The 23,629-nt window shown below is 51.4% G+C and overlaps 7 protein-coding genes across 7 annotated transcripts; 3 read left to right on the plus strand and 4 right to left on the minus strand.

The window, feature by feature from the left end:
• Nucleotides 1-3,309, plus strand: HDA1 (Histone deacetylase hda1). Its single transcript, XM_062877652.1, has 3 exons — nucleotides 1-2,341; nucleotides 2,395-2,662; nucleotides 2,716-3,309. Exons 1-3 carry the CDS (start codon nucleotides 377-379, stop codon nucleotides 3,039-3,041), a joined length of 2,559 nt encoding a protein of 852 aa, XP_062733445.1. The 5' UTR covers nucleotides 1-376; the 3' UTR covers nucleotides 3,042-3,309.
• Nucleotides 3,310-5,163: 1,854 nt separating this feature from the next.
• Nucleotides 5,164-5,586, plus strand: QC761_0053020 (uncharacterized protein; the record flags this gene model as incomplete). The annotated part of the gene is made up of 1 exon (XM_062872498.1): nucleotides 5,164-5,586. The coding sequence occupies one exon, from the start codon at nucleotides 5,164-5,166 to the stop codon at nucleotides 5,584-5,586; it is 423 nt and encodes a 140-aa protein (XP_062733446.1).
• Nucleotides 5,587-5,919: 333 nt separating this feature from the next.
• On the plus strand, nucleotides 5,920-7,946 carry QC761_0053030 (uncharacterized protein; the record flags this gene model as incomplete). Its single annotated transcript, XM_062872499.1, has 3 exons — nucleotides 5,920-6,416; nucleotides 6,441-6,524; nucleotides 6,590-7,946. 3 exons carry the CDS (start codon nucleotides 5,920-5,922, stop codon nucleotides 7,944-7,946), a joined length of 1,938 nt encoding a protein of 645 aa, XP_062733447.1.
• A 768-nt stretch (nucleotides 7,947-8,714) lies between these two features.
• Nucleotides 8,715-10,833, minus strand: QC761_305110 (uncharacterized protein). Its single transcript, XM_062877653.1, has 3 exons — nucleotides 10,324-10,833; nucleotides 9,911-10,041; nucleotides 8,715-9,833 (listed from the first exon to the last, which is right to left on the minus strand). Exons 2-3 carry the CDS (start codon nucleotides 10,034-10,036, stop codon nucleotides 8,946-8,948), a joined length of 1,014 nt encoding a protein of 337 aa, XP_062733448.1. The 5' UTR covers nucleotides 10,037-10,041; nucleotides 10,324-10,833; the 3' UTR covers nucleotides 8,715-8,945.
• Nucleotides 10,834-15,937: 5,104 nt separating this feature from the next.
• QC761_305113 (uncharacterized protein) lies at nucleotides 15,938-16,252 on the minus strand (the record flags this gene model as incomplete). Its single annotated transcript, XM_062877654.1, has 1 exon — nucleotides 15,938-16,252. The coding sequence occupies one exon, from the start codon at nucleotides 16,250-16,252 to the stop codon at nucleotides 15,938-15,940; it is 315 nt and encodes a 104-aa protein (XP_062733449.1).
• A 2,357-nt stretch (nucleotides 16,253-18,609) lies between these two features.
• On the minus strand, nucleotides 18,610-19,260 carry QC761_305115 (uncharacterized protein; the record flags this gene model as incomplete). The annotated part of the gene is made up of 1 exon (XM_062877655.1): nucleotides 18,610-19,260. One exon carries the CDS (start codon nucleotides 19,258-19,260, stop codon nucleotides 18,610-18,612), a length of 651 nt encoding a protein of 216 aa, XP_062733450.1.
• Nucleotides 19,261-20,960: 1,700 nt separating this feature from the next.
• QC761_0053070 (uncharacterized protein) lies at nucleotides 20,961-23,073 on the minus strand (the record flags this gene model as incomplete). Its single annotated transcript, XM_062872500.1, has 4 exons — nucleotides 22,789-23,073; nucleotides 21,687-22,725; nucleotides 21,320-21,471; nucleotides 20,961-21,141 (listed from the first exon to the last, which is right to left on the minus strand). The coding sequence occupies exons 3-4, from the start codon at nucleotides 21,331-21,333 to the stop codon at nucleotides 20,961-20,963; spliced, it is 195 nt and encodes a 64-aa protein (XP_062733451.1). The 5' UTR covers nucleotides 21,334-21,471; nucleotides 21,687-22,725; nucleotides 22,789-23,073.
• Nucleotides 23,074-23,629: the final 556 nt, after the last annotated feature.

Genomic DNA, 23,629 nt, shown 5'->3' on the forward strand with positions numbered 1-23,629 from the left:
CAAAACCACACTCATCATCACCCACGACCACCACACAAGGCATGCGCCGCGCTCTTCATAGCTCAGTCATCCCATTATTTCAGCGAGGTACGTGTCTCTAGCATTCTGTTATTTTCTGAGGCCTGCTCAGAGCTCTGCGCGAGGAGTTCCGCACCGCAGCAACTGGCAGATCCAAGCAGCATCCCGTCTCATATCAGATCCATCCCCTTCTCGAAGTACCCGTCAACATCAAACACTCGACGGCTTTCCAGCAAATATCCGACACTAATAGTAGTTACTAAACTACACGTGTTTTCTGGAAATCGCCTCGAACAGAGATTTCTTTGCATTTTCTACTACCTAGAATCTGGTAAGGCAAGCATCGTTTGTTTGGGGCATGACCGGGAGACTGCTGCAAGTGCCAGCCTCCCGTCGTCTCATCTCCGACCAGTCTTTGACCATTTCATCTCACGCACTTGAAACGGGTCACGTAGCTGGGCACTGTGCTTATCATAGCTCTATATCTTTGCTCCTCTGCCTAGCTCATATCCTCAAGCCTTCTGCCTTGTTTGCCCTTTGCACCTATCTTTTTCACCTTCCTGGACACTACCTCTGTTTATCTTCAAGACTCGTCGCTAACAAAAGCCAGACAAACTTGCCAAGTCTACAACACCTTCGCTTCGCCTCTTCCATTTGCTGGCCAGGTCCTCGCGGCATCATGGACGTTGACCAAGATGTTGTGATGGATGGGACCGCGGATGCGCCTTCTATACAGTCCGCCAATGGCTACTCAGAACCAACGTCCAAGTCGGGAGGGAGCTCTCTGGAGACACCAAACGGCCACAGCGCCGAGAGCAGTGCCGAAGGGACATCTTCCATGAGTGGCGAGCCTGGCTATCCTGAACGTTTCCGACGAAAAGGGATCCTACCAACCGGTTGCTGTTACGATGACCGCATGAAGCTCCATGCCAACGCGGATTTCGGGCCAAACCCTCACCACCCAGAAGACCCATCGCGTATCGAGGTCATTATGAGGATCTTCAAAAAGCACGGTCTCCTGTTTACGGGAACAGATGCCGAGCTCATCGATGTCATTAACAACAGACCAACCAGCTACATGTGGAGGATTCCTGCAAGGGAAGCGACAGAAGAAGAGATCCGTACTGTTCATAGAGTCGAACATTTCAACTGGGTCAAGGCTCTGTCCACCAAGACCACGCACGAACTCCGCGATATCTCAGCCATGATGGACCAAGGTCGCGAGTCCCTCTATGTTGGTAGTATGACATACGAGGCCTCTCTGATCTCGGCCGGTGGTGCCATCGAAACCTGCAAGGCTGTCGTTACCGGCACCGTCAAGAATGCCTTCGCTGTTATCCGACCACCAGGACATCACGCAGAGTACGACCAGCCTATGGGTTTCTGTTTATTCAACAACGTACCGATTGCGGCCAAAGTCTGCCAGAAGGAGTACCCCGACATTTGCCGCCGCGTCATGATTCTCGATTGGGATGTCCACCACGGCAACGGCATTCAGAACATGTTTTACGAGGATCCCAACATTCTCTACATATCTTTGCATGTTTACAAGAACGGAGACTTTTACCCAGGAAAGCCTGATAACCCCATGATTCCGGATGGCGGGATGGAGCAATGCGGTGCTGGAAACGGGCTCGGCAAGAACATCAACATCGCGTGGCACGACCAGGGCATGGGCGATGGCGAGTACATGGCGGCATTCCAAAAGATTGTTATGCCAATTGGCCACGAGTTCAACCCCGACCTGGTTATCATCTCTGCCGGTTTCGACGCTGCCGCCGGAGATGAGCTCGGCGCTTGCTTCGTGTCGCCTGCCTGTTACGCTCACATGACACACATGTTGATGTCTCTGGCGGGCGGCAAGGTTGCCGTTTGTTTGGAGGGTGGTTACAATCTGACTGCCATCTCCAAATCGGCCCTGGCTGTCGCTCAAACCCTCATGGGCGAACCACCCCCGCAGATGCAGATTCCAAGAATCAGCAGGGAAGCCAGCAAAGTCCTGGCCAAGGTCCAAGCTTACCAGGCTCCCTATTGGGAGTGCATGCGGCCGGGCATCATCGACGTTACAGAGATGACCAAGAACGACTCGTCTCGCCTGCACGACGTGATCAGATCCTCACAAAAAGAGAAGTTATCCAAGTACGGCATGCTCCCGTTGTATATCCAACGAGACATCATCTTTAGGTCATTTGAGAACCAAGTGTTGGTGACGAAGGGCGTGCAGTCCGCGAAGAAGCTGCTGTTGATTGTACATGACCCTCCCGAGCTGCATGGGCAGCCGGATCCCCTTGATAACTCTCTCGAGCCACACAATTCTTGGGTCGTGAGTTTGCCTGTATCTTGTAGCAACCTGGAGAGATGGCTAACTTTGTGCAGTCTGATGGTGTGGCCAAGTACATTGACTGGGCTTGCAACAATGACTTTGGGGTCATTGATATCAACGTCCCCCCCTACATTACCCGAACAGACGACACGGAGCACTTCACCCCGAGAATGGACGAGAAGACTCTCCAAATGCATCTTCAAGAGCTGATGTGTTACATCTGGGACAACTACCTCCAGCTCTACGACGGGGCAGACGAGATCTACCTGATGGGGGTGGGTAATGCTTACCTCGGGATCAAGGTCCTGTTGATCAACAGAAGTGAGTATTCCCCTCCATATCCCACGACTACCACACTGCTAACTCTGATACAGACGTCCGCAACCGAATCGCTGGCATAGTAAACTTTGTGGACGGCAGTCTCCGGCCTGTCAAGTCGGACGTGGACGAGGACTTGTCGTCATGGTACAAGGACAACTCACAGGTCTACGTTGCTAACGACCACGCCTGCTGGTCGGACCCGGATCTTACTAGGAAGGTGATGAAGAGGCGGTTCGGGAATGCCATCAGGAGCGAGGTGAATGGGTTGGCGCCGATGATGAATACGCATTTTAAGGATGTGCTGCGGTTTATTGCTGAGCAGGCGAGGAAGCTTCACGGGGGGGAGACGACGGAGGATGAGGGGAATAGGAGGGGGTGAGGGGGTTGGTTTTTTTTTTTTTTTCTTGGTTTTTTTTCCCCTCCATCAGAGAGCGAGGAGTGGTTGGGGTGGTGGATAACCGCAGCGTAAGCAAGTTTGGTTTTAACGGATGGGGGTAGGAGGGATGTGGAAGGTGGTGTTTGCTAGTACAGCGAGGGTAATATTCGGGATTAAGTGTATACTGGATCTAGTATTGAGTCGTCTGTTGTGTTTTTATGATGTGGTGGTTTTGTGTGTTTTGCAATCATGCGTGGTGATGTTGGACGGGGGTGTTTGGCAAGCTGTGGATGAAATCACTGCTGCTGCAAAAGAAAGTCAAAAGGCCATCTTTCGAGGTATATTTCTCTTTTTGAAAGGTATAAGTTAACCGTGAATACACAGGTGTTGGGTGTGGGAATGGCAAGAACCCTAACCCTTTCAGGTGCAACAGAAAGGCTTATCAGATAAAAAACGGTTTTCTTGGCGGCGTCTGTGCCTCGTCGCGTCGGCGGCGCGCGCCACGCTGGACACAGAGAAAAATTGTGGGGCGCTGCTGGCTTTCTTGAACGACACTTGGGAAGAGCTGACTGCGAGGCTGAACCTTCTTGATATTGTTTTTGTGTGTTGTTTTGATAACGAACGTTTGAAGATTACGGAATTGAAGAGATATATTGATATCATGGAGCGTAGTAGGAGGTATGTGGGCTTTTCTTTGCGGTGCTGTTGTTGGATCTCGAGTGAGATGGATGGGTGGCGGTGGGTGATATGGGGGAGCAGGATGGAGGAGTCATTGGGACTGTAGGGGGATGATGGAAGACAATAGGGATTGATCGGGTGGTTGGGAGGTATTGTTGATGTCGGCGTCGAGTGGTGGGCTGAGGCTTGGCGGTGTTGGAAGCAACTGGCAGCGGAGGGTTGTCGGTGCTGGGAGCAACTGGCAGCAGCATCGTCGGGTAATGGGACGACGACGGGGCAGAGACATCGAAGGGGAGAGGTAATTCAAGGCCCCTATTGGGGGGATGAAAGTTTTCATTCTGCCAACACGAAACGACAGCCTGGAGGAGATGTCTTGACAGCTTCGACCGCACCTTTCACCACCAACGACCTTCACATTGAAGACAGCATCTACTTGCGTCTCCATCACATCAGTCTTCCATCTCGGTCAGCTTCAGGCTTAGCGACGACTCACTTACACCATTACCCTCCTCGACTTGCTCAAACCTGACCGCGCGAGGCTCTCATCTGTTGGTGTGTGCCGTCACCACCAGTCACAGGTTGGCTAGACCTCTTCATCCTACATCCTACCAGGACACAGCGCTTCATCTACATTCGAGCAAGCGAGTATTATCTCATCATCCCGACAGCTGCTTGCATCACAGCTTTCACCTTAGAAAAGGACCTCAATAGCCCGACATCCTCTCGTCTGTTTCCTCAGTTGAACGACGAGCAGCCCACCGGCGAGGGGTTGTTCTGATCAGTCGTGTCATCCCCAACATCTATCACTTCATTGCGCCGCCCTTTCTCTCAATTCATTGGGTGAAAGCTACCTCGCACGGCGAGTGTTTACCTCCTCAAGTGGAAGATATCCATCTTGGAATATGTAAGTGTGCCTTCTTCCCTCTAGAAAAGGCGTGGACTGACATTTCATCAGGTATTCCCAACCTCATCACGAAGCTCGCGAGCACACGACGCTTCCAGTATCAAACCTCCATTGACCCCCGCGCGCCCGTCACTCGAGCAAGCAATTTTTCGGTGACCTACGAACTGAGCAGCGCGAGCAACCGACGCTTTTCGGCCTGTCGTGCTTCTATTCCGGCTTCAAGTCTCCAAGAGTCGCCTTCGAACATTCTCTTTTCACCGTTCAAGTCGAACAACATGACCCAACCGAGTCTTCCAAAGGTTATCTCGGAGTATCTCTCCAACATCAACATACAATCCCCCAAGGCAATGTTCAGCCTGGCCCTGCTACCATCAACACTGCTATGCCCGCCCATACGGCCGTTGCTTCTACATCCAATGACGCTCCCAGCGCCGCTACCGTGGCAGCTCAGTCGCGCCTGGAGATGCGGCTCAAGTTCTGCTCGGGCGGTATTTCGAGAAGATTACAGGGGCTCCTCGGACGTTCTTCAGAGACAATCGTTCAATGACTGATTCCCAGCTTGCCAAAGAGGTGGCTCGGATGGAGCTCCCGGTTGCTTATGAGAAGCCCGCTGTCACTGGTGTTTCTCTGCCTCCAGATGAGACCACCTCAACCACCGAAGAGAACACGGCTGTTGATGTTGGCGCGTCAGCTTTGCCCATCAAGTCGATGAACACTGAAAGCTTCAAGGCTGCCACTGCTGGAACAAAGTTGCCTGGTCCAGTTGACAAGAACGTTGGATCGAAGCCAATCAACACGAACATCGCCCCAGCTCATATTGGCAATCCTGCTGCGATGGACGAGACTTTAAATCAGTTTCTTCTCGCAGCAGATCGGCCCATAAGCGTCGCAAGTGGAGCTTTGACGAAGATGAGGAAGCTCTCGTCGACATCAAGCAGAGAAGTGAAGAGTTTTATCGTCAGATAGAACCTGTCAGTCGCCGCACACGTCGCTCGGGATCCTCTTTCTATTACGTGGAGCTAGCTGTGGATGATGAGGAGTTGTAGGCGGGTCATGGATTCATCAGCAACATCTGGTGATCAGAATGAACATGTCGACTTCGAGTTACTGGACCAAACAGGTGTCCATTTCGTGCAGGCTTAGGTTTTATTAGGTGGAAGGATGACGGCGTGGGGAGTGAGTGGGAATCACCGCTATCAGTTCAGGGAGATTCTTTCAGGCACCTCGGTGAATTTTAGCTAGCTTAGCTCTCAGTGGAGCTCTCGTGGTTTTCACTTTTCATACGTCTTTCTTTTGTTCATGTGTTTTTTTCTTCGTATTTTTTGTGCCGATTTTTTTCTCGTTGATCAAAGCGTTGATACTGACGATCGTGACGACAGATACGAGGACGGCGAAGTCAGAAGGTACGGTGCAGGTGAATCTTATCGACCTTACAACCGTGACCGATCACCTCCCCCACGACCACGCAGTCCCATGAGGGATCGCGGTCGCACCCCGCCGGGAGGTCCCGACAGCTATGTCCCCGGCAGACCGTCTCCTCGACGCAGGTCACGCAGTGTTGATCGCTTCCGCGACAGATCAAGAGATCGTGGTGCCCCTCAGCGTTGGCGTCGTAGCAGAAGTCGAGGAAGAACCGACTTGCATCGTGGTTCTCCAAGAAGAAGCCCAATGAGAAGATCGCCGCCTCCTCGGTTCATGTCTCCTCGGCGAGACGACCGCCGTGATGACCGGCGAGATGACCGGCGCGACATTGACAGAAGAGACGATCGCCGAGATGACAGGCGATTTGACGACAGAAGAGATGATCGTAGAGACGACAGAAGAGATGATCGCAGAGACGACAGAAGAGATGATCGAGATGAGCGCCCTCGTTCTCCTCTCCCGCGTCGCGACTTGGACATCAGGTGAGCATAACTTTTTTATTTTCGACTTTTTGAGCAAACTTTTAGTAACTCTTGTGTGGTAACAGACGCAGGTCCCGCTCGCCTTTTGACAGAGACAGAATTCGCCGGGACCGTTCTCCCCCTCTGAGACGTTCTCCTCCAGCCGGTCCCCGCGGCGGAGGTTCTTATCGTCCTCGCTCTCGTTCTCCGGAACGTCGAGACCCTCGCGATGACAGATATCCTCCTGCTGCCTCGACCTTCCGTCGCCAGTCACCGCCGCCCCGGGATTCCGTCAACACTTCGGTAATCAACTCTCACAGCGGCTCTGGTAGATCCTCTCCGCGGCCTCCTTCTCGTCGTGGCCGGGACGATCGGTCTCGACCTCAGTCTCCCGCGCCCAGGTCTCCGCCTCGTCCGCCCTCCATGAGAGCGCCAACTCCCGTACAAACTTCGGCTCCTCCCCCGCCCAGAGAGACCCCCAGACAGGCCCCCCCGCAGCCTTCGCCACAGCAGCCTGTCCAGTTGACTATGCAGCCAGCCCCAAGGCCAGCGATTACAGAGATCAATTCTACTCCCATGCGCTCTCCTCCCCGGGCCCCGGCAGCGCTTAGAGCCCCTCCCACCGGCCCGGCCGCCTCCCGCAACTTCACCTCCCCCGTGGCACCCATCCCGCAACACTCGACCCCTCAAATCCCCCCGAGCGGCCCAGCCCGGGATACTACTAGTCCTAGCATCCCGCCCTCCGGACCCCGCGGCTACATTGCTCCCTCCCCCAGAGGCAACTTCACCCCTCGCAACAGCATCGGTGGAGGAGGCCGCGGCATCAACCCTTCCTCCTGGGGCCCGCCCAACTCTGTCTCTAGGAACAACAACCACCCCTCCCATCTTCCACCTCGACAAACCTCCTCCCCTACCATCCCCACCCCGACCGGTCCCTCCTCCATCCCGACAGGTCCCCGCTCAGCAGGGGGTAGCATCTCGGGCCCCTCCCACAATGGCCCCCCCTCCACCGGCGTAGCCTCCCCCTCCCCCTCCACCCCCTCCATCTCCCTCCCCCCTCCTACCGGCCCCTCCGCTGGTGTCAACACCAACAGGCCGTTCAACCCCCCCACCGGGCCCGCCTTATCCTCCCCGCAACCCCCTCGCGCGACGCTGGCTCAGAATCTGATGAGTACCTTGCCCCCTCTCCTTCCCCCGGGCAGTGGCGGGAAATTAGACCTCTCAATGGCAACAATAGACGAGAAGGACCCCCACTACAGAAAAATGAAAGAAGACGAGGAAAGGCTGAGGGAGGAGTTGAAGGTGCGACAAGAAAAATTAAGGAAGAGCATGAGGGTGTGGGACCGGATGGAGAGGGAGAGTAAGGGGTGCGAGTTGAAGAGTGAGCTGAGTGAGAGGAGTTTGAGGGGGCTGAGTGGGGAGGGGCAGGGAGGTGCTTTTTAGGCGGGTGGTTATGGGGGTGGTGATGGTGGAGGAATCATTGGTGTGTAAGGTCAAGTTGACGATGGCTGTGTGGTCATGATAGCCAACGACATCTCACTGAAAACAAGAGCGAGAGAAAGAAGAGAGAGAGAGAGAGAGAGAGAGAGAGAGTATGTGGGATATTGTTCGCCAAGAGAAGATGGTAATGGAGGGGGGGTGTTGTTGGGGGAGGGGAGGGAAAATTGGAAGGTGTTGTCTGCTGCTTTCTTACACGACCGGGATGAACTGGCTGGGTTAGACCCCGTTGACATCAACGTGGTTGTCTCAGGAGATCAACAGCAAAGTGGACAACAAATGTGGTCAGGCAAAGCAGACAACAAACATGGAGAAATCATAACTAAAGAGAAAGAAAGAGAGAAAAGAGAAAGGGCGTTGGTTTTTCGTGATGATTACTGTACATATTTTAATAGAGCTTGATGTAATAATCCTGTTGGGCTTTTCCAACTTGTGATCTGAGGTGGTTTCTTCTCTGCTGGACCCCAAGCTCGAAATAAAATTCATCATGGCTCTAACACCAGTCTCAACTCCCTAAGCAAGGATCATCCTTCCGTTGCCTTCCCCTCCACTCACCATGGTACGTGGTCTTCAAGATCCGGCATAGAGCTTGTGATTTCCTCAACTATCAAGGTTCAAAAGATACAGCACCAGATGCTGTGCTAATGGGGATGTGTTTCTACAGCTACGTACCAATGGCACCTTTAGACTACCACGGACAAACATCAACGAAAAGATGGACAACATATAAGAATCCTCGGGACCGTAACGTCATCCAGTTCGCACAGCGCACAATCACAGTCAAAAACCACAAAATGTACTTCTAAAGCTTCATGGTATATTTTGCTACCTAGGCTCCAAACGCAACCCAAACCCATTTTCAGTCGAGCGTGTCTTCATCTAGGAAAAAGGGCACACAAAGCGCGCACCCATCACTAACTACAGTCTCGCGGGGACGCAACCGAGTTAATGAGAAGCATCATACTTGGCGACATAGGAGAGGAGGTCGAGCACACGTCTGCTGTAGCCCCACTCGTTGTCGTACCAGGAGACAAGCTTGACAAAGTTGTCGTTCAGGGAGATACCAGCCTTGGCGTCGAAGATGGAAGAGTTGGCATTGCCGTTGAGGTCAGAGGAGACAATCTCGTCCTCGGTGTAGCCGAGAATGCCCTTGAGCTCACCCTCGGAAGCCTCCTTGAGGGCGGCCTTGATGGTCTCGTAGCTGGCGGGCTTCTCGAGACGGCAGGTGAGGTCGACAACGGAGACGTTGGAGGTGGGAACACGGAAGGCCATGCCGGTAAGCTTGCCGTTGAGCTCGGGGATAACCTTGCCGACGGCCTTGGCGGCACCGGTGCTGCTGGGGATGATGTTCTGAGCAGCGCCACGGCCACCGCGCCAGTCCTTGGCCGAGGGACCATCGACGGTCTTCTGGGTGGCAGTGTAGGAGTGGACGGTGGTCATGAGACCCTCAACGATGCCGAACTTGTCGTTGACAACCTTGGCGAGGGGAGCCAGGCAGTTGGTGGTGCAAGAGGCGTTGGAGATGACAGCGGCCTTGCCGTCGTAGGTCTTCTCGTTGACACCCATCACGTACATGGGGGCATCGGCCGAGGGGGCAGAGATGATGACGCGCTTGGCACCACCCTTCAAGTGGGCGCTAGCCTTCTCGGTGGTGGTGAAGACACCGGTGGACTCGACGATGTACTCGGCGCCGGTGTCCTTCCAGGGGATGGCAGAGGGGTCGCGCTCAGTGTAGAACTTGACGGTCTTGCCGTTGACGATCAGATCGCTGCCGGAGACCTCAATGGTGCCCTTGAAGACGCCGTGGGTAGAGTCGTACTTGAGCATGTACTCCTGTTAAGGGCGGGCGGGGGTGGTGGTCAGTATGCTGTCGGAAAAGGAGGGAAAGGCAATGCCGGCTAGCTACTTACAGCGTACTTGGGCTCAATGAAGGGGTCGTTAACGGCAACGATCTCGACGTCGGGGTGCTCAACCGCATTGCGGAAGACGATACGGCCAATGCGGCCGAAACCGTTGATGCCAACCTTGACAGTCATGTTTGCTGTTGGTAGAGAGAGAGAGAGATGGTGAGTAAGCTGTTTCGTTTCCAGGAAATTGCAGGAAGATGAGATGTCGAAGAGAAGAAGAGACGAGGAGATGGAGAGAGAGCTTTTGAGGGAGAGACGCGAGATAATAAAGTTTTTCCAGTCCTCAGGCTGGCCACCTAGTCCGGGACCGGGCAGCCATTGGGTGGGAGCTGGTGTCGCTCGAGAAGGTCCGATGCAGGCGGGGTGAGGCAGGAGGTGCGGGGTTCCAGTTAATCTTACTCGAGGATGGGACTTACCTGATGTGTGTGTGGTCTGTGTGAAGAAGTGGAAGGGAAGGGATGATTGACGAATTCAGGAGAATACGGCGAGATTAGTAGGCGAAGTTGTTGATGGGGAAAGAATGAAGAAGGAAGGGGAGACGCGACGGGTGGTGGTGGTGGCATGAGCGACATAAAAAAGGGTGAGCGACCACACACGAAGGTGGGGTGAAAGTGGTGGTGGGCTGTGGTGCTTCCCATCCTTCCTTGCCCTGCTTGCATCACCGACCCCTCCCTGCCGCTGTCGCCCGCCCGCTCAAAAAGATAGTGCGAGACTTGCTGTTCACCCCACGCTGACAAAAAACTCAATTCAATTAAGGGATCAACTAAGGATCCAAGGTATCATCCTGCCATTGGCGATAGCTCGCTTCATCGCCACCAGCCTGCCGCTTGGCGAAAAGACCTCCGTCACCGGGGGACCTGTCACAGCTGTCGCCCCGGCCAGAGTATTGCTCTAACTGTCCCCGACCCGCCGCCCGCGCGGGTGCGGTAACGCTGACGTTTGTAATTCTCGACTGTCTCCCGTCGTCTGAAATCGCGCATCTAGCTCTGTCGGCCGGCCAGGCTAGGGGTGGGTGGGCTGAGCTCAACACCACCATGCACATCGTGAGCCTCATTCTGATCTAGAGTCCCAAAGTACTCGCCTAACAGGTCCAAAACAACCCCGGAAGGCCAGTCTCGGGCTACGGAAGCTGTCATCGGGTTTACGAAAATGAATGTCCGGTAAGAAACGGACGGACACGGCTAAAAATGGACCTCTTCCACGGTTAACTCTCGGTATATGCTCCAGCTGCTGTCACTGATTGCCGTTGGAGTATCCGTAGTCCTCGCCGAGAGCCAATCACCAAGATGGAATTTGTTTGACCATTGGATTTCCAAGTTTGCCCATTCTACGGAGATGACTAGCTAGGTATGTTCTCGATGTGTCCGGATTACCACCCGAGAGCTCCGTGTTCGAGAAAGTTGGTCCGCGAAGAGTCATCTAGTCATCCAGTAATCTAGTCATGCCACCCACCCAACTTCCAACACGTGCTGGGCGGACTGGCCGAGTTGGTCCCCTTATTCCCGTATGTACGTATTGAAAGTCAGCAATGGAAGTTGATGATATTCTATCGTGAATCTGATGAGGATTGAGGGCTGTGGCCTGGGCTTCGCTCAACAACATCTGCCAAGCCACCCTATCCATGCCTGCCCCTCCATGTGCCCCACCAGCCCTATGCCCGCTCTGAGCTTGACGCCATGTCCCTTCGTCCCTGAGCTGTTCCGTCTCTTCCAGACAAGGCGGCGATATGATAGCGGGTATGGACTGGGCACCTCTCCTGAACTGACGGCCAGCTCCATGCACAAGACGTACGGCTGCCGTCCATCATTTCGCCTGCGCGCATGTTGTCGATGGCATCTGGGGCGATGGACACCGCAAGTACCGACGTCATCCAATAGTGACCGGCCCCCCATGTCCAACTCCTGAAGCTCTTGTGGGTCTTGCCGAGAGAAGCTGCTGTTGAGCTTTCTTCAGCTTTCTGCTTCGGCCGCGACACTCCGAGATGGCCTGCGCCGTGAAGGGGTTGGTGAGGGAATTCTGGATGGGTTGAGATGGGATGGGATGACTTTCTTATCTATTTGTATAGTAAATGGGTCCTGCTGTGAGACACAGCGTGGGGGTTGATCAAGAGTGCAAAAAGAGACTCGGCCGACCGTTTGAACCTGACGTCACAGTTCGTCTGATATTTTGGTGAAGGGGCTTTGAGCTTGAGATGAGATGAGATGTTCGAGTTGTAACTTTGAGATAATACACACGATTATTGCTCCAACGCCATGCTCAGGCCCAGCATATTCAAAATCTCTTTCTCAAAGGCGCTGAGACATGAAAACTGCCCACAAATGCTCTGTGAGACCAACACAAATGCTGGTCTTGAAATGAGTGGGGGTCACTCTCACTCGCCATCTCAGGTTTCACAAGAGTCATATCGCCATCTCGTATTCCACGAAATCACGTTACCCTCTTTGTACCTCAGTGCGGCTATTACGCACTGGGATATGACGCATTGCGCATATTCGACACACGTCTGCAAATCCACGAACGGGAATTGTTGCCAGACCAGCAGTATCCTGGTACCCCGGCACCTTTGCCGGAGACGACAAGAGGTAGCATGCTGCCGGTCATTCATTCTCAAGCAATTGAAATACGTATCGGAACAGGCTTCGGCTTGAAGATGGCTCTGCGGGAAAGGGGGGTATACATATGTTTTGCATCTCTAGCTCCAGCTGCATGATAACATCTCTTTTACAAGAACCTGTAAGGCCAACGGAGCTCCTCCTTCTTGAAATGCGTCTTGCCCGCCCTGGGAGCTGGTGGTGAAAAGTGGGAGATTGGAGATCGTTCACTTGATGAAGGGTCTCCCGCTGGTTGGGGAGGATAGGTAGGAAGAGGGCTTGTATGGGCAAAGACGACATTCGCCTGCTCCACGGTTTGTTCCAGTCGCCGCAATGTTGAGCTTGTCTGATTGATAGTGGGCCTGAGCTGGCGTGTCGCCGGTTGCTTTGGTGCGGACGATGGCTGTGCGTCTTGGTATGTTGACCCGCGAGGGGGTGGTGCGCCCTCTTGTTGTGTCCGATAGTTGAGTTTGTCGGTCAAGGACTTCCTGACGATGCAGGCTTACTTTGTTCTTGCTGTTACCTGTGGAGTAGGAAGCTGAGAGGTTGGCAATGGAGCCCTGGTCTGTTCGTTTCGGGATAGAAGGTAATTCGATGTCCCGCGAGTAGGAAAGGGGGGGAAGTGAGATGTAAGGTGTGATGGTAGGTACCGGCTGGTTAATTGTAAACATGAGTCTCTATAGAGAAGAGAACATTTACGCAGCCACTTACATATCTTATCACTGCCCCCCTCCCAACCTATCTACTTACCTTTTCTATAATATAGTAAAATGCCTTAAAGGAAGATTAATAAAAGTTTAATTTATTTTTGAAGGCCTTTGAATTATTTTTGAAAACCTATCAACTATCTTAATAGCCTTTAAACAATCCTTTAAAACCCTTAAACTATCTTTTAAGCCCTTGAAACTATCTTTTAAGCCCTTGAAACTATCTTTTAAGGCCTCTTGACTATCTTTTAATATACTTAAACTATCGTTTAGAGCCTATGAAAATATCTTCTAACCCTTAATAATCATACTTCGCAATATAGTTAAATCATGTATTTGGGCGGGGTGTTGGTAAGACGAATAGGGGGCTCCGTACAGGTTCTCTTCTATAGAGAGAGGAGGTTTATTGATGAGGTGAACATGCCTTCCCTTTGGTGCACTGCTTCTTGACCAGCTTCACAGGGCTCGGGAGACCGTCCTGACGGGTAGCTTTATGGTGCGGTAAAGGGGTTCTGCCGATGGTTTGGTTGAAAGGTCGGCTGAAGTACGACAAAATATTCGCCTGCTCTCATAGACGACTCGTTGAATGGTGCGAGGCTTGCTGTCATGAAGATGTCTATTCATATATAATGGCCCCGTCCCGAAAACCTACCCATTCCAGAGCACTGGCCTAAGCAGTCATTGCTGAACTTTCAAATTGATGACGTCCGGAGTTGTGGAGGTGGTTTCAAGTTCCCAGAGATAGACTCTGGCTTCTTCTAGTTCGGCCTTTTTCGTCTTCGGGAGTACTGGTGCGCTCGGGCTGCTCAATATGAGCGTTTACTCGCTGGTGTTTGGGTGTTGCCCAGTTCATTCCGGCCAAAGAAGGCCGGCTCTGACGGTGAAGATGTGGAATTGATCCTCAGGTGCAATATTTGGACATATTGGCTTTTACTGTGCCGACCCTGGTGATGATGGGTTTCATGACCTTAGTGCTACTGCACCGAGACAACGGATGAGCCTTTCTCTGCGGACGACTTTGGGTGAAATGGGTCGTAGATGGTATGGTAAAAATTCTGAGGATGCATCCGCCAAGATGCCCTCTTTTTTCACTAAGCCTGCAGACGATGCCACAAGGAATGAGCTATCTACATATATCTACATCATCAAAAAGCTTCAATAAGGTACCTACCCACACAGTCACATGGCAGAAAAGACTATCGATCCAACCGCAGTGTCGCTGATCACCACAAATCTACAATATCCTAGAATCCAATACTTGATTCCTAACCAAATTCAAACTTTAATCAGAGTGGTCGATGGGATGAGTTGAGATGAGACGGCCCTCGATTTGACTTAGCTCACCGTCCCAGGGCCTCCATTTGGCTTGAGGCCATCACGATTTGGCTCATCTCACTGGCTTGCAAGACGTGGGACGAGCCGGCGGGTGGATTTGACTTGACTTGAGCAAAAATAAGGCCAATTTGGCTCGTCTCACAGGCTCATCTTACAAGATAAGTCAAAACCGTCTCATCTCATCGACCGCTCTGACTTCAATATCATCTCTCAACAATCACTAGGCTACCTATTTGTTTTTAGGGCCCAGCAACTGTGACGCCTGTGTTGGGTTAGTTGTCATTGCCCTGGAGTGCACACTTCACCTCTTGATCTTGATCGATTGGACCAGCAGCCTTTTGCTTGTTTGCTATAACAGGTAGAGAGTCATCAACAGCAACAGCAACACCCTTTGACTTGGTCCTCGATTGGTTCTCCTGAAGGAGCTAAGTGGTGTGGTGGTAATTGCCCCTATGACCTTGTCGGAAACTGCTCTACCAAAGCTAACAGAGGTTCTCCTACCCTAGTCCTAACCGTCATGAGTCTATGAGGCGTCGATTGTGCTTCATCCAATCGGTTGACAGTCATTACCATATCTCTGAAAGAAGCGGCGGGACAATCCGGTGATATTGATGAAACCCGCGTGCGAGCAGAGCTTCAGTGACTGCATCCTTTTCTCCTTCTCCATCCTCTTGTCAGTTGCAATGATATCCGGATCCGCCCGGGCGAGATAGGTTGACAAATCGAGCGGCTCGACGGGCTTGCAGGCGCCGTTGGTGGTATGAATTCCCGTCTGGTGGCATCAGTGCAGAGGTCGTGGATGGAACAGAGAGGCGCGAGGTTCAGGCGGCCGAGTTATCGACAGGGACCCAAAGGTGTTGCGGAGGAGCAGGAAGAAGAGTCTAAATTGGAAGACTAGTGATAACTTTGGGTCTTCTTTCGCTGGCTGATGCTACATTTTGACTGTGGCACTGAGAGGTGGATATGGGTAAGGAATAACGTGGCAGGAAATTGATCTTCCGAGAAACGTTGACTACGATGGAAGGTAGCTGTATCCGAACCACGTGAAGGACGTGGAGGAAGTGAGATACGCGCCAGACAGCATCATACTATACACCCTTGGGTAATTGTCACCTTCATAGATATTTATAATACAATTGCACCCCCAATATCTAGTAGATGCCGTTGACACAGTCTCCTAGAAACGAAACGACTACCCATCCCTTCCCCCCTCCCCCCCTTCAACTTCACACCAAACCTTGTTCATCACCTCCGCTGCAACGTCTCCTCTTACCTTGGCCCCCTTCACTCTATCTGCCATCCTGTCTGGTCCTTGAAACGAAGGAGTTTGTCCCTCCAGCTCTTTCTGTCCATTTTGGCCTTATCTTTTACCAATTGAGCCGCTTCAGCCGTCAGGTTTAAGACATCGAGTTTCGACGACATCGGGGGCTTCTCGGACAGCAGCTGTCAATATCTCTCCATCGTTGACTCGTCATCTTCTTCTTTCTTCCGAGCTCTTGGTAGAGACGGACAATCCGGTTGGCAACATCGTCCACTGCGCTGTTCAGATCGACGGTGAAGAGAATCTTGCAGAACTCATTGCGCGACTTGCCGAAGCGCATGATCGGACGAGACTGGGCCATTGCGATCGTAAAAAGGTGGCATAGGGTTGTATAAGGTACCTTACATGATCTTCTTTTTGCACAGGTGGCACCGAGTGAATCCCCTGCCATTCTTGTTATCCAGGTGGCACGGAATTATTCGCTTGCGGTTCTCGCGCCCCAGATCCAGATAACAACTTGTTGCTGGCTTGCCCAAAAAGTACAAGATCAGAAGCTTCCAGGAGTGCTAAGATCAAAGCGTCAAGTGTAGCTTCGTATAAAATGGTGGTCTGCGCGGCTAAAGGCAGGGACTGGCTCGTGGTAGAAGGATTGCTGTAGATGATTGTTAGTCTAAGTCTTGCTCCCTTTACGAAGGTTATGTTCCAGCCCCAGAGATAAAAGTTTAGGTAAATCGATGGATATTCTGATTGAATCGAGAGGGGTGGGAAGGGTTTGGTTTCTACGACTTGGCAGGGAAACAAGAATAATTGCCTAAAGATTGTAAAGGCCGGGGAGATCGAGACGTTTACCTGGGAGCGTTAGAACGGTTCAGACCTGGATCATTGAACTGGTTCATCGTCCTCTTGTTCTTTTAACCTTTTTGAAATTCACCGACGGGGAGATGAAGTTGTACGGCTTCAACCGTTTGACGGTGCCCACATCGTGGCCAAGTTGTCAAGGCCAGACTCAGGACCTACGTCGAAAACACCTACATTCCTCAGGGCACAACCATCTCATTCCAGATCAAGTCCTTTTAACGATAATTCAATCCCCGAGGTAACTTCGCGTAGCATTTGGTCCAACGGAGTAGCGATTACTCGCGTTCCCAGGCGTTCAAGAGGCTTCTGAGACTGTTCATTCACGATCGGGCAATCACTCGGAATGAGAGGGTCATGTACACCCTGAAATTGAACATCCTTCAGGGACCTGAAGGGGGCGTGAGGTTAGACGAGGTTGAAAATGAAGAATTTCTTAGTATAGAATAATCGGAAGACAGTATGTAGTGTGTCTAGCACTCTTCACAACGACGATGACAACCCTTGAGGATCAATACAAGAACTAACAGGTCAGCACAAAAACCAACTATTCAGGTACAGTCCCAATACCAAATTCCAGTCTGTTCCCCTCCAAAACCCTTCTTCCTACTCTCCAACAACCGGTAAACCCAGGCCTGGCTCAGTTAGGCCCAGCGTCATCCGGCTCCTCCCCAATGTGAAACCACTTGCGTTTTCCCCGACTGCTGCCAGGAATACCCATCTCTTTTTCCCTGTATTCGCAGCAGCTTGAGGAGATTGAGGACCCTGCCCGTCTGACCAGCTTTTGTGTACGGTGGTGGTCTGAGGTCTCACAGCTCTGGCCTACCTTATTATTCGGTCAAACTAGTTATGTTATGTACCCCGGGCAATGGAAGCCCAGAGGTACCAGGCGAAGTGTCTTAAAAAGCGTCCGTTTTATATAAAGTAATTGAAAAAATAGGTTCGTATAATATGTCTAAAACTCTTTAACAAGTCAATGATAGCCCTGAATGCAACAATCACAGATATTGACGGAACAACATCAAAACCAATCATTCTGCACATCACTCCATTACCCCCCATATTACTAAACCATGATACATTCCTTCCCTTACCTAATCATACACCACTTAGTCAAATGCCAAAAAGACCGAAGCCCTTCATAATTTCTCTGCCAAACATTTCTCTCGCCGTGCCCAGCTCTCCAGAACAGACCAGGCAACTGTTCGCCGTTATTCCCTCCAGTTCTCTCAGTCTCCATTTACCTCGTCCCCGGAACGCTTAGCGTTTGGTGCTTCGCGAGGGTGCGATCGCCATTTCTCTCTTGATATGAAGTATCTTGTCGCTGTAGCTTTTGTAGGCCCTTTGAGCCTCAGCCCTTGCTGCTGCAGCTTGTAGAGCATCAATTCCATCGTCATTGACCAGCGAACAAGCCGAAGGCTCTGACCCCCGGGAATATACATTCCCAACTGAAGAGCTAGGAGCTTTCTTTTTGGATTCTGTTGATGAGGTTGCAAGGTCTATTGTTGTGAGATTTAAGGCTCGCTGGGCTCTCCTTCAATGACGACGGTAGCTTTGTGGAAGTTGGTAATCTGCTTTGGGAAGTTAAAAAGCTGAAATTCAACTACATATAATCAAAAAGAAGGCCTCACATTATGGACAGGGTGTAGTGTCTGCCCACTCAATGTATGCCAGAAGCTCCGCGCAATATGAACGCTGGATCCTCTACACGGGGTGATCAGAAAGCCATAGGTATCAGGCGAAGATCTTGATAATTGTGCATCTTATACGTGAAATAATCAGAACTAGGCATGTAGTGAGTGTCTAGCACTCTTCACAATAACAATGACAAACCCTTGAGGACCACTACAACAATCACAGGTACTAACAAGTCAGCACGAAAACCAAATATCCTACACTCCCTTCCATTAACCCTCCATCTCTACACTATCGTACATCTCCCCTTGGTATTTATTACACAACTCTACAACAACCAGTCATCGCTGTCCTCTCTCCATCAGTCTCCTCCTCAACCTGGAAGAGTTTCCTGCTTCCTCGCCCTACCACAGGGAAATACCCATCTCTTTTTTTGATGTGTAAGATTTTATCCGTGTAGCTCTTCCTCTCGGAATAAGCCTGTTTCCTCGCCGCCTCCACATCGCCCATGCCCTCAAAGCTGATCTCTGAGCAAGCAGGGGGGTCAGGGCCCAAAGAATCAATTAAACCCTGGATTCTGCCGGGAATGTGCATACCCTCAGGGAGAACTAGGAGCTCATTCTTGCGGGTATATACCCCTGTGCTGCGTGGCTGAACTTCCCGCCGCTGCTGTGGAGCGTCATGCTCGTTGTGCCCTTCATCCGCAGCGGCATTGGCTTCGTGCTGGTTCTTGTTTATCTGCTCATGCATGGCAATCCCTCCCTCGACTCTGCGAGAAGTTTCGTCAAAAAGCGCCTCCGCAGCGCGAGCAGACGCCAGGGCGTTGTCGAGAGGCTTCTTCAACCGGACAATGACGGCGTTCAGCTCGTCGGCTGTTGCGCCATTATGGACCCGAACACCAGGGGTTATCTCCTCAGCCTGAGACTCGAGGTACTGAATGGTCTCCATGTTGCGCTGGCGGGGACGCATGGTGTTGTGAATGTTTTCGAGGAGTTCAGTGGGCGCCGTCGTTGACTGACGAGAGAAGGTTGAGGTGCTGAGCTTGCAGGGCTGATGGGTTCTCCGCGTCGATGGGTTGAGGGTGGTTAGGACAGGAGTCTGATGATTGACTTGAGGCATTGGGGAATTGTCCGCGCTGGGGGGGAGGGGGGGGTTGGTCGTATCCAGAGGTAGCAAAAACCGTGAGGGTAACTGAGTAGGATTGTTTAGCTTGATTACTCTCATGTTGATTGGGTTTGTGATTTGAATTATGTGTGACAGTATCAAATAATCTTGTGAGTATAGAAATTCAAAGAGAAAAGCCCGATGGTATTTTACTTCCTGACCCTGAGGAAAATGAAGGGAAGACGCGGGGAAGTTGCTCAGATGACAGGTACAAACGACTTACTTGGGCAGACCAGAACCGCCGGTGCCTGTATTGTTGAACCCAGACATGTTGGTATGCTGCTTTTGTCGCAGGGGACAGAGCTAAGTATTGACCTGCAAAGCAGTGGTAACGGTCCAAGCAAAACCAAGAGTAAGTTCTCCATAAATTCGAATGAATTGCTCAGGACAATCGGAGATATTTTCTTCGGAGAGTCGAAGGTATCTTGTCACGAAAGTCGCAAGGAAGTGTTGAGGGAAGTGGAATATAACGGCTGACAAAAGTCGAAGAGAGTTGCTCAGAAAGCCGTGGCTAGCAACGATGCCACTGTTAGTGATGCCAGAGCAGCCGTCGTCGACGACACGCTCAGGCAGTTACCCTGTGCTGGCAGACCCGAAACAGAATGCTCCTTGCCATTGTTGACCATTGCGGACTATTGTTAAGGACTTGTACGTATTGTAGGGTTGCACCTCGGAGGTTGGCGGCAATGTGCGGCATCTAGTATTCGTCAGATAACCTAGCTCTCCCCGAGACCTTCCATGCTCGTGAGTTTGTACACATCAAACAAGCCTTGATACAGTCCTGCCTTTCCGTGTGGAGTGTCGAGAAGATTGGGATCATCGTGTGTCAAGAAAGCATTTATAAGAAATCATGTCGAACTGGTCCCCTGATTCAACACTCCCTACAGTAGGTTACATGCGATACAGGCCCTCTAGCAGTTGTCTTAATCCTTGAAGATCCGTGGAGGTCTAGGCCCCCTTCCCCGCGGTAACGTAAGGTATTCCAATTCTTCCTCCTTTCCCAAGCTCCCATTCGATGCCTGGTACTTTATATCAATGTATACATCACCCCGAACGCCAACGTACAAACTCTCCCATCAGGAGGTGACGAGGCCACAGGTGACACCAAAAGTGATGAATGCGGCCATCTTACCAGTGGCCAACGAACGGTTGATACATAGGCTGGGTGACTGTTCTATGACTCTGGTGGTCAACAGATCAGGCAAACCAAACCGAGGTCTGACCAAGCCAAGCCAAACAGGAAACGCATGAGCATGATGGTCTTTGAGTCAAAGAGGCGCGAAAGGCACCGAGGACACCTCGTGATCATCAAGAAACCATGCCCAGAAGCTCATGCCAAAACTCGCCCGTCCCATTATCCTACAAAGTGATGATACACTATTCAAACAATCCCAAGCCTCCAATAAAACTAACAGTTACCACCCCCCCGCCCCCCAACTCCAATCGTAGAGCTACACCCAACCCCCCCTTCCCTCATCCACCTGGATCTGTCGCAAGACCTCCTTTTAGACGTTATCCATGAACGTCATGTCCGAGAGGCCCTGCTCCCATGTGGTGTCTGCTGTGATAATCTTATCAGTCCATAACTTTCTCGATTCCCGAGCTTCGTCTCTTGCCGCGTCGTAATAAGGCCACTCGTTCGGTTGGGCAAACGCTCGTTCTAAAGCCTCACTGATTTGTTGTCTACTATTCAGCATTTTCAGCTTGGGCGTTGTCATGATCAAGTGAATCTCTCTCGGGAAAATCAACATATTCGTTTCGCTTGTTCAGGGTGTGAGGGGTCTGATTGGTTGTATGCTGGTGTCGATTTTGTATAATGGGAACGAATAGTTCAAGAAAGATGGGATGAGGGGGAAAAGCTTACTTGACTGACGGCATTGTCACGGTTACCCAGTTGGCTAGAGTCAGGCATGCTGGGAATCTGCTTGAGTGATGTGATGCGATAATTGAGGGGATCTTGTCTAAATCCCTGTTCTCGCGCGGTGTTCATATCATCATCCACAACCTGCCCCGACTCTTCGAAACGAGCCTTTGTGCATCAGTAATTGCGCCTATATGACCAAGCCGTCATCTCTCTGCAAGGAGCCTCAATGACAGCAGCTGCCTGTCCTCATCCCCTCCGTGTTGATTTCTGAAACCAGTGAGTTTGCCGAGATCACCCGGCAGTTGCTGGCCGATTCCTTTGCGTTGAAGCTTCACAGGGACGTTCCTGACGATAAGGAAGATGTTACCGGCGAGGATTGACCCCTTGACCTCCCCTCAGCAATATCGATGATGAGCTCTGCAGCCCAGATATTGAGGGGATTGGGGGTAACTGTAGAGATTGGTAAGCCTGATCTTCCCCTGTCTTCCAAGGTTGTTTGATTTACCCGCGACTCAGGGGTCAATGTTGGGGGACGTCAAACTTCTGGATATACCACAGAGTCGAAAGAAGATGTTATGATGAGCGCGGATGCAGGAATGGCGAGTGTTGTGGCATTAGTTGGCTATTGGCACTTAGAAGGGTAAGCGTGGGCATGGAGCAACCTTCGAAGAGACAAAGATGTGCCATCAGAGCACGGGGAACACCGCCAGTCTTCTACTGCAGTATTGGAAGGTGAGTCGCCATCAGTCGGAGGTTAATGGTATATGAAAGATACACCTTATGGGCTAGAAGATGGAGGTTGATAGTCTTGTGGGGAAAGGGGTCAAACAAGGAAAACCGTCTGCAATATCTTCTCTCTTGTCCTTTTCCTTCATCTCTCTTATCTGTTACCGCTCCGGCACCCCACTTATTTCCTGCTGCTGGATTACTTCTCTCTGAAATTTGCACTCTTATTTCCTCTTCCTCTTCCTCCCTCTGACCGCAGCGACCCGGCTGAAACTCGTGTATCGACCGACCGACCGACTTCACCCATAATATCCGACCACTTCAACCATCACATCAGCTTCATTCCTACCTATCTTATCAAAGATGTCGAATGACTCGCAACCTTTTCTCTTTTTTAGTTCGTGGTCATTTCCCTTGTCTATCGTCTGACTCATCTTCCTTGCGATGGCATCGGCTTTTTCTTGAGCCGAGTTCCGGTGATGAATGGCTGATGTTTGATATCGTTCATTACGCCAATCTGAAAATAAGCCCCTGCTTTTTCAACAGTGTCTTCTCACTGACAACTTCTTTAAACAAGACTTTATTCGACCCCCATCTCGAGGGCGATGGCTACCGTCCTGTTAAACTTGGCCCTTGAGGTGAAAGCTGTGGAGGATCTTCAATCAGACATGAGGGCATCTCTGACCACTTCAAGTGATTAGCTGAACGAGCGTTCCAGAACAACTATGAGCAGATTGGTATACCGCTTCCGCACTTCCCAGTGTTCATGCTTCGCAGCCTTGACCATATGGTGGAAAGGGAGCATTCAGATGAGGGGCGTAGCTGAGAATTTCATAGCGCAGTATGTGATCATTAGCAGCTGAGGCATCGCTAGAAGATAGTTCAAAGTTGTGAACTTTTGGTCTACCTAGGTGCCCAGTTGGATGTGCGATGGGAGAGATATTTATCTTCCCTGCAATCCAGGCCGGTGGTGATTCACATCATCGGAGTCACAAGTTGTTGAGAGATAGGCGTTTACGCCATTTGCTAGTGTTCTTTAAGCTGAGCACACAGACGCCCGGTGTGACAAGGGCTGTAATACAGGGCTTGGAACAAATAGTTCAATTCCAGCAATAATCTTCAATGGCCTCAAAGTCCATGATGAGGGAAACTCAGAGTAATACAGTGATCCTGAACGCGTATTTATCTTCCGTCAAATGGTCCATGCCTTCATGCCTCAGGCCTCTACCAAGTCCTTCAATATCTCTCTGGGCCAATGGGATTCCTTTGATACCCGCCTTGTTTCTGATTGCCTGCCTCACTTCGAAGAGAGGCTCACAACTTGCAGTTACCCCTCCTTACGGTGATATTGACAGTGTTGTTGGTCGTGGTTGCAGGTGGTTGGCCTTTGCCGTGTGACACCCGGGCATGTTTAGGTTCAGCCTTCCAGCCACAGCGAGGTTACCACAACCACAATACCTGGAAAGCATGAGTCACGCGTTACGAGCTGACCGTCTTAAGTTCGACCAGTAGGTAGGTAGTTGCGCCCCGTCAGCCTTCGACAACCCCCCCCCCACCCCCCTAGCCTCAAACATGCCATCCCTC

The sequence above is a fragment of the Podospora bellae-mahoneyi genome, chromosome 3, assembly GCF_035222275.1.
Source record: "Podospora bellae-mahoneyi strain CBS 112042 chromosome 3, whole genome shotgun sequence".
Lineage (NCBI taxonomy): Eukaryota > Fungi > Ascomycota > Sordariomycetes > Sordariales > Podosporaceae > Podospora > Podospora bellae-mahoneyi.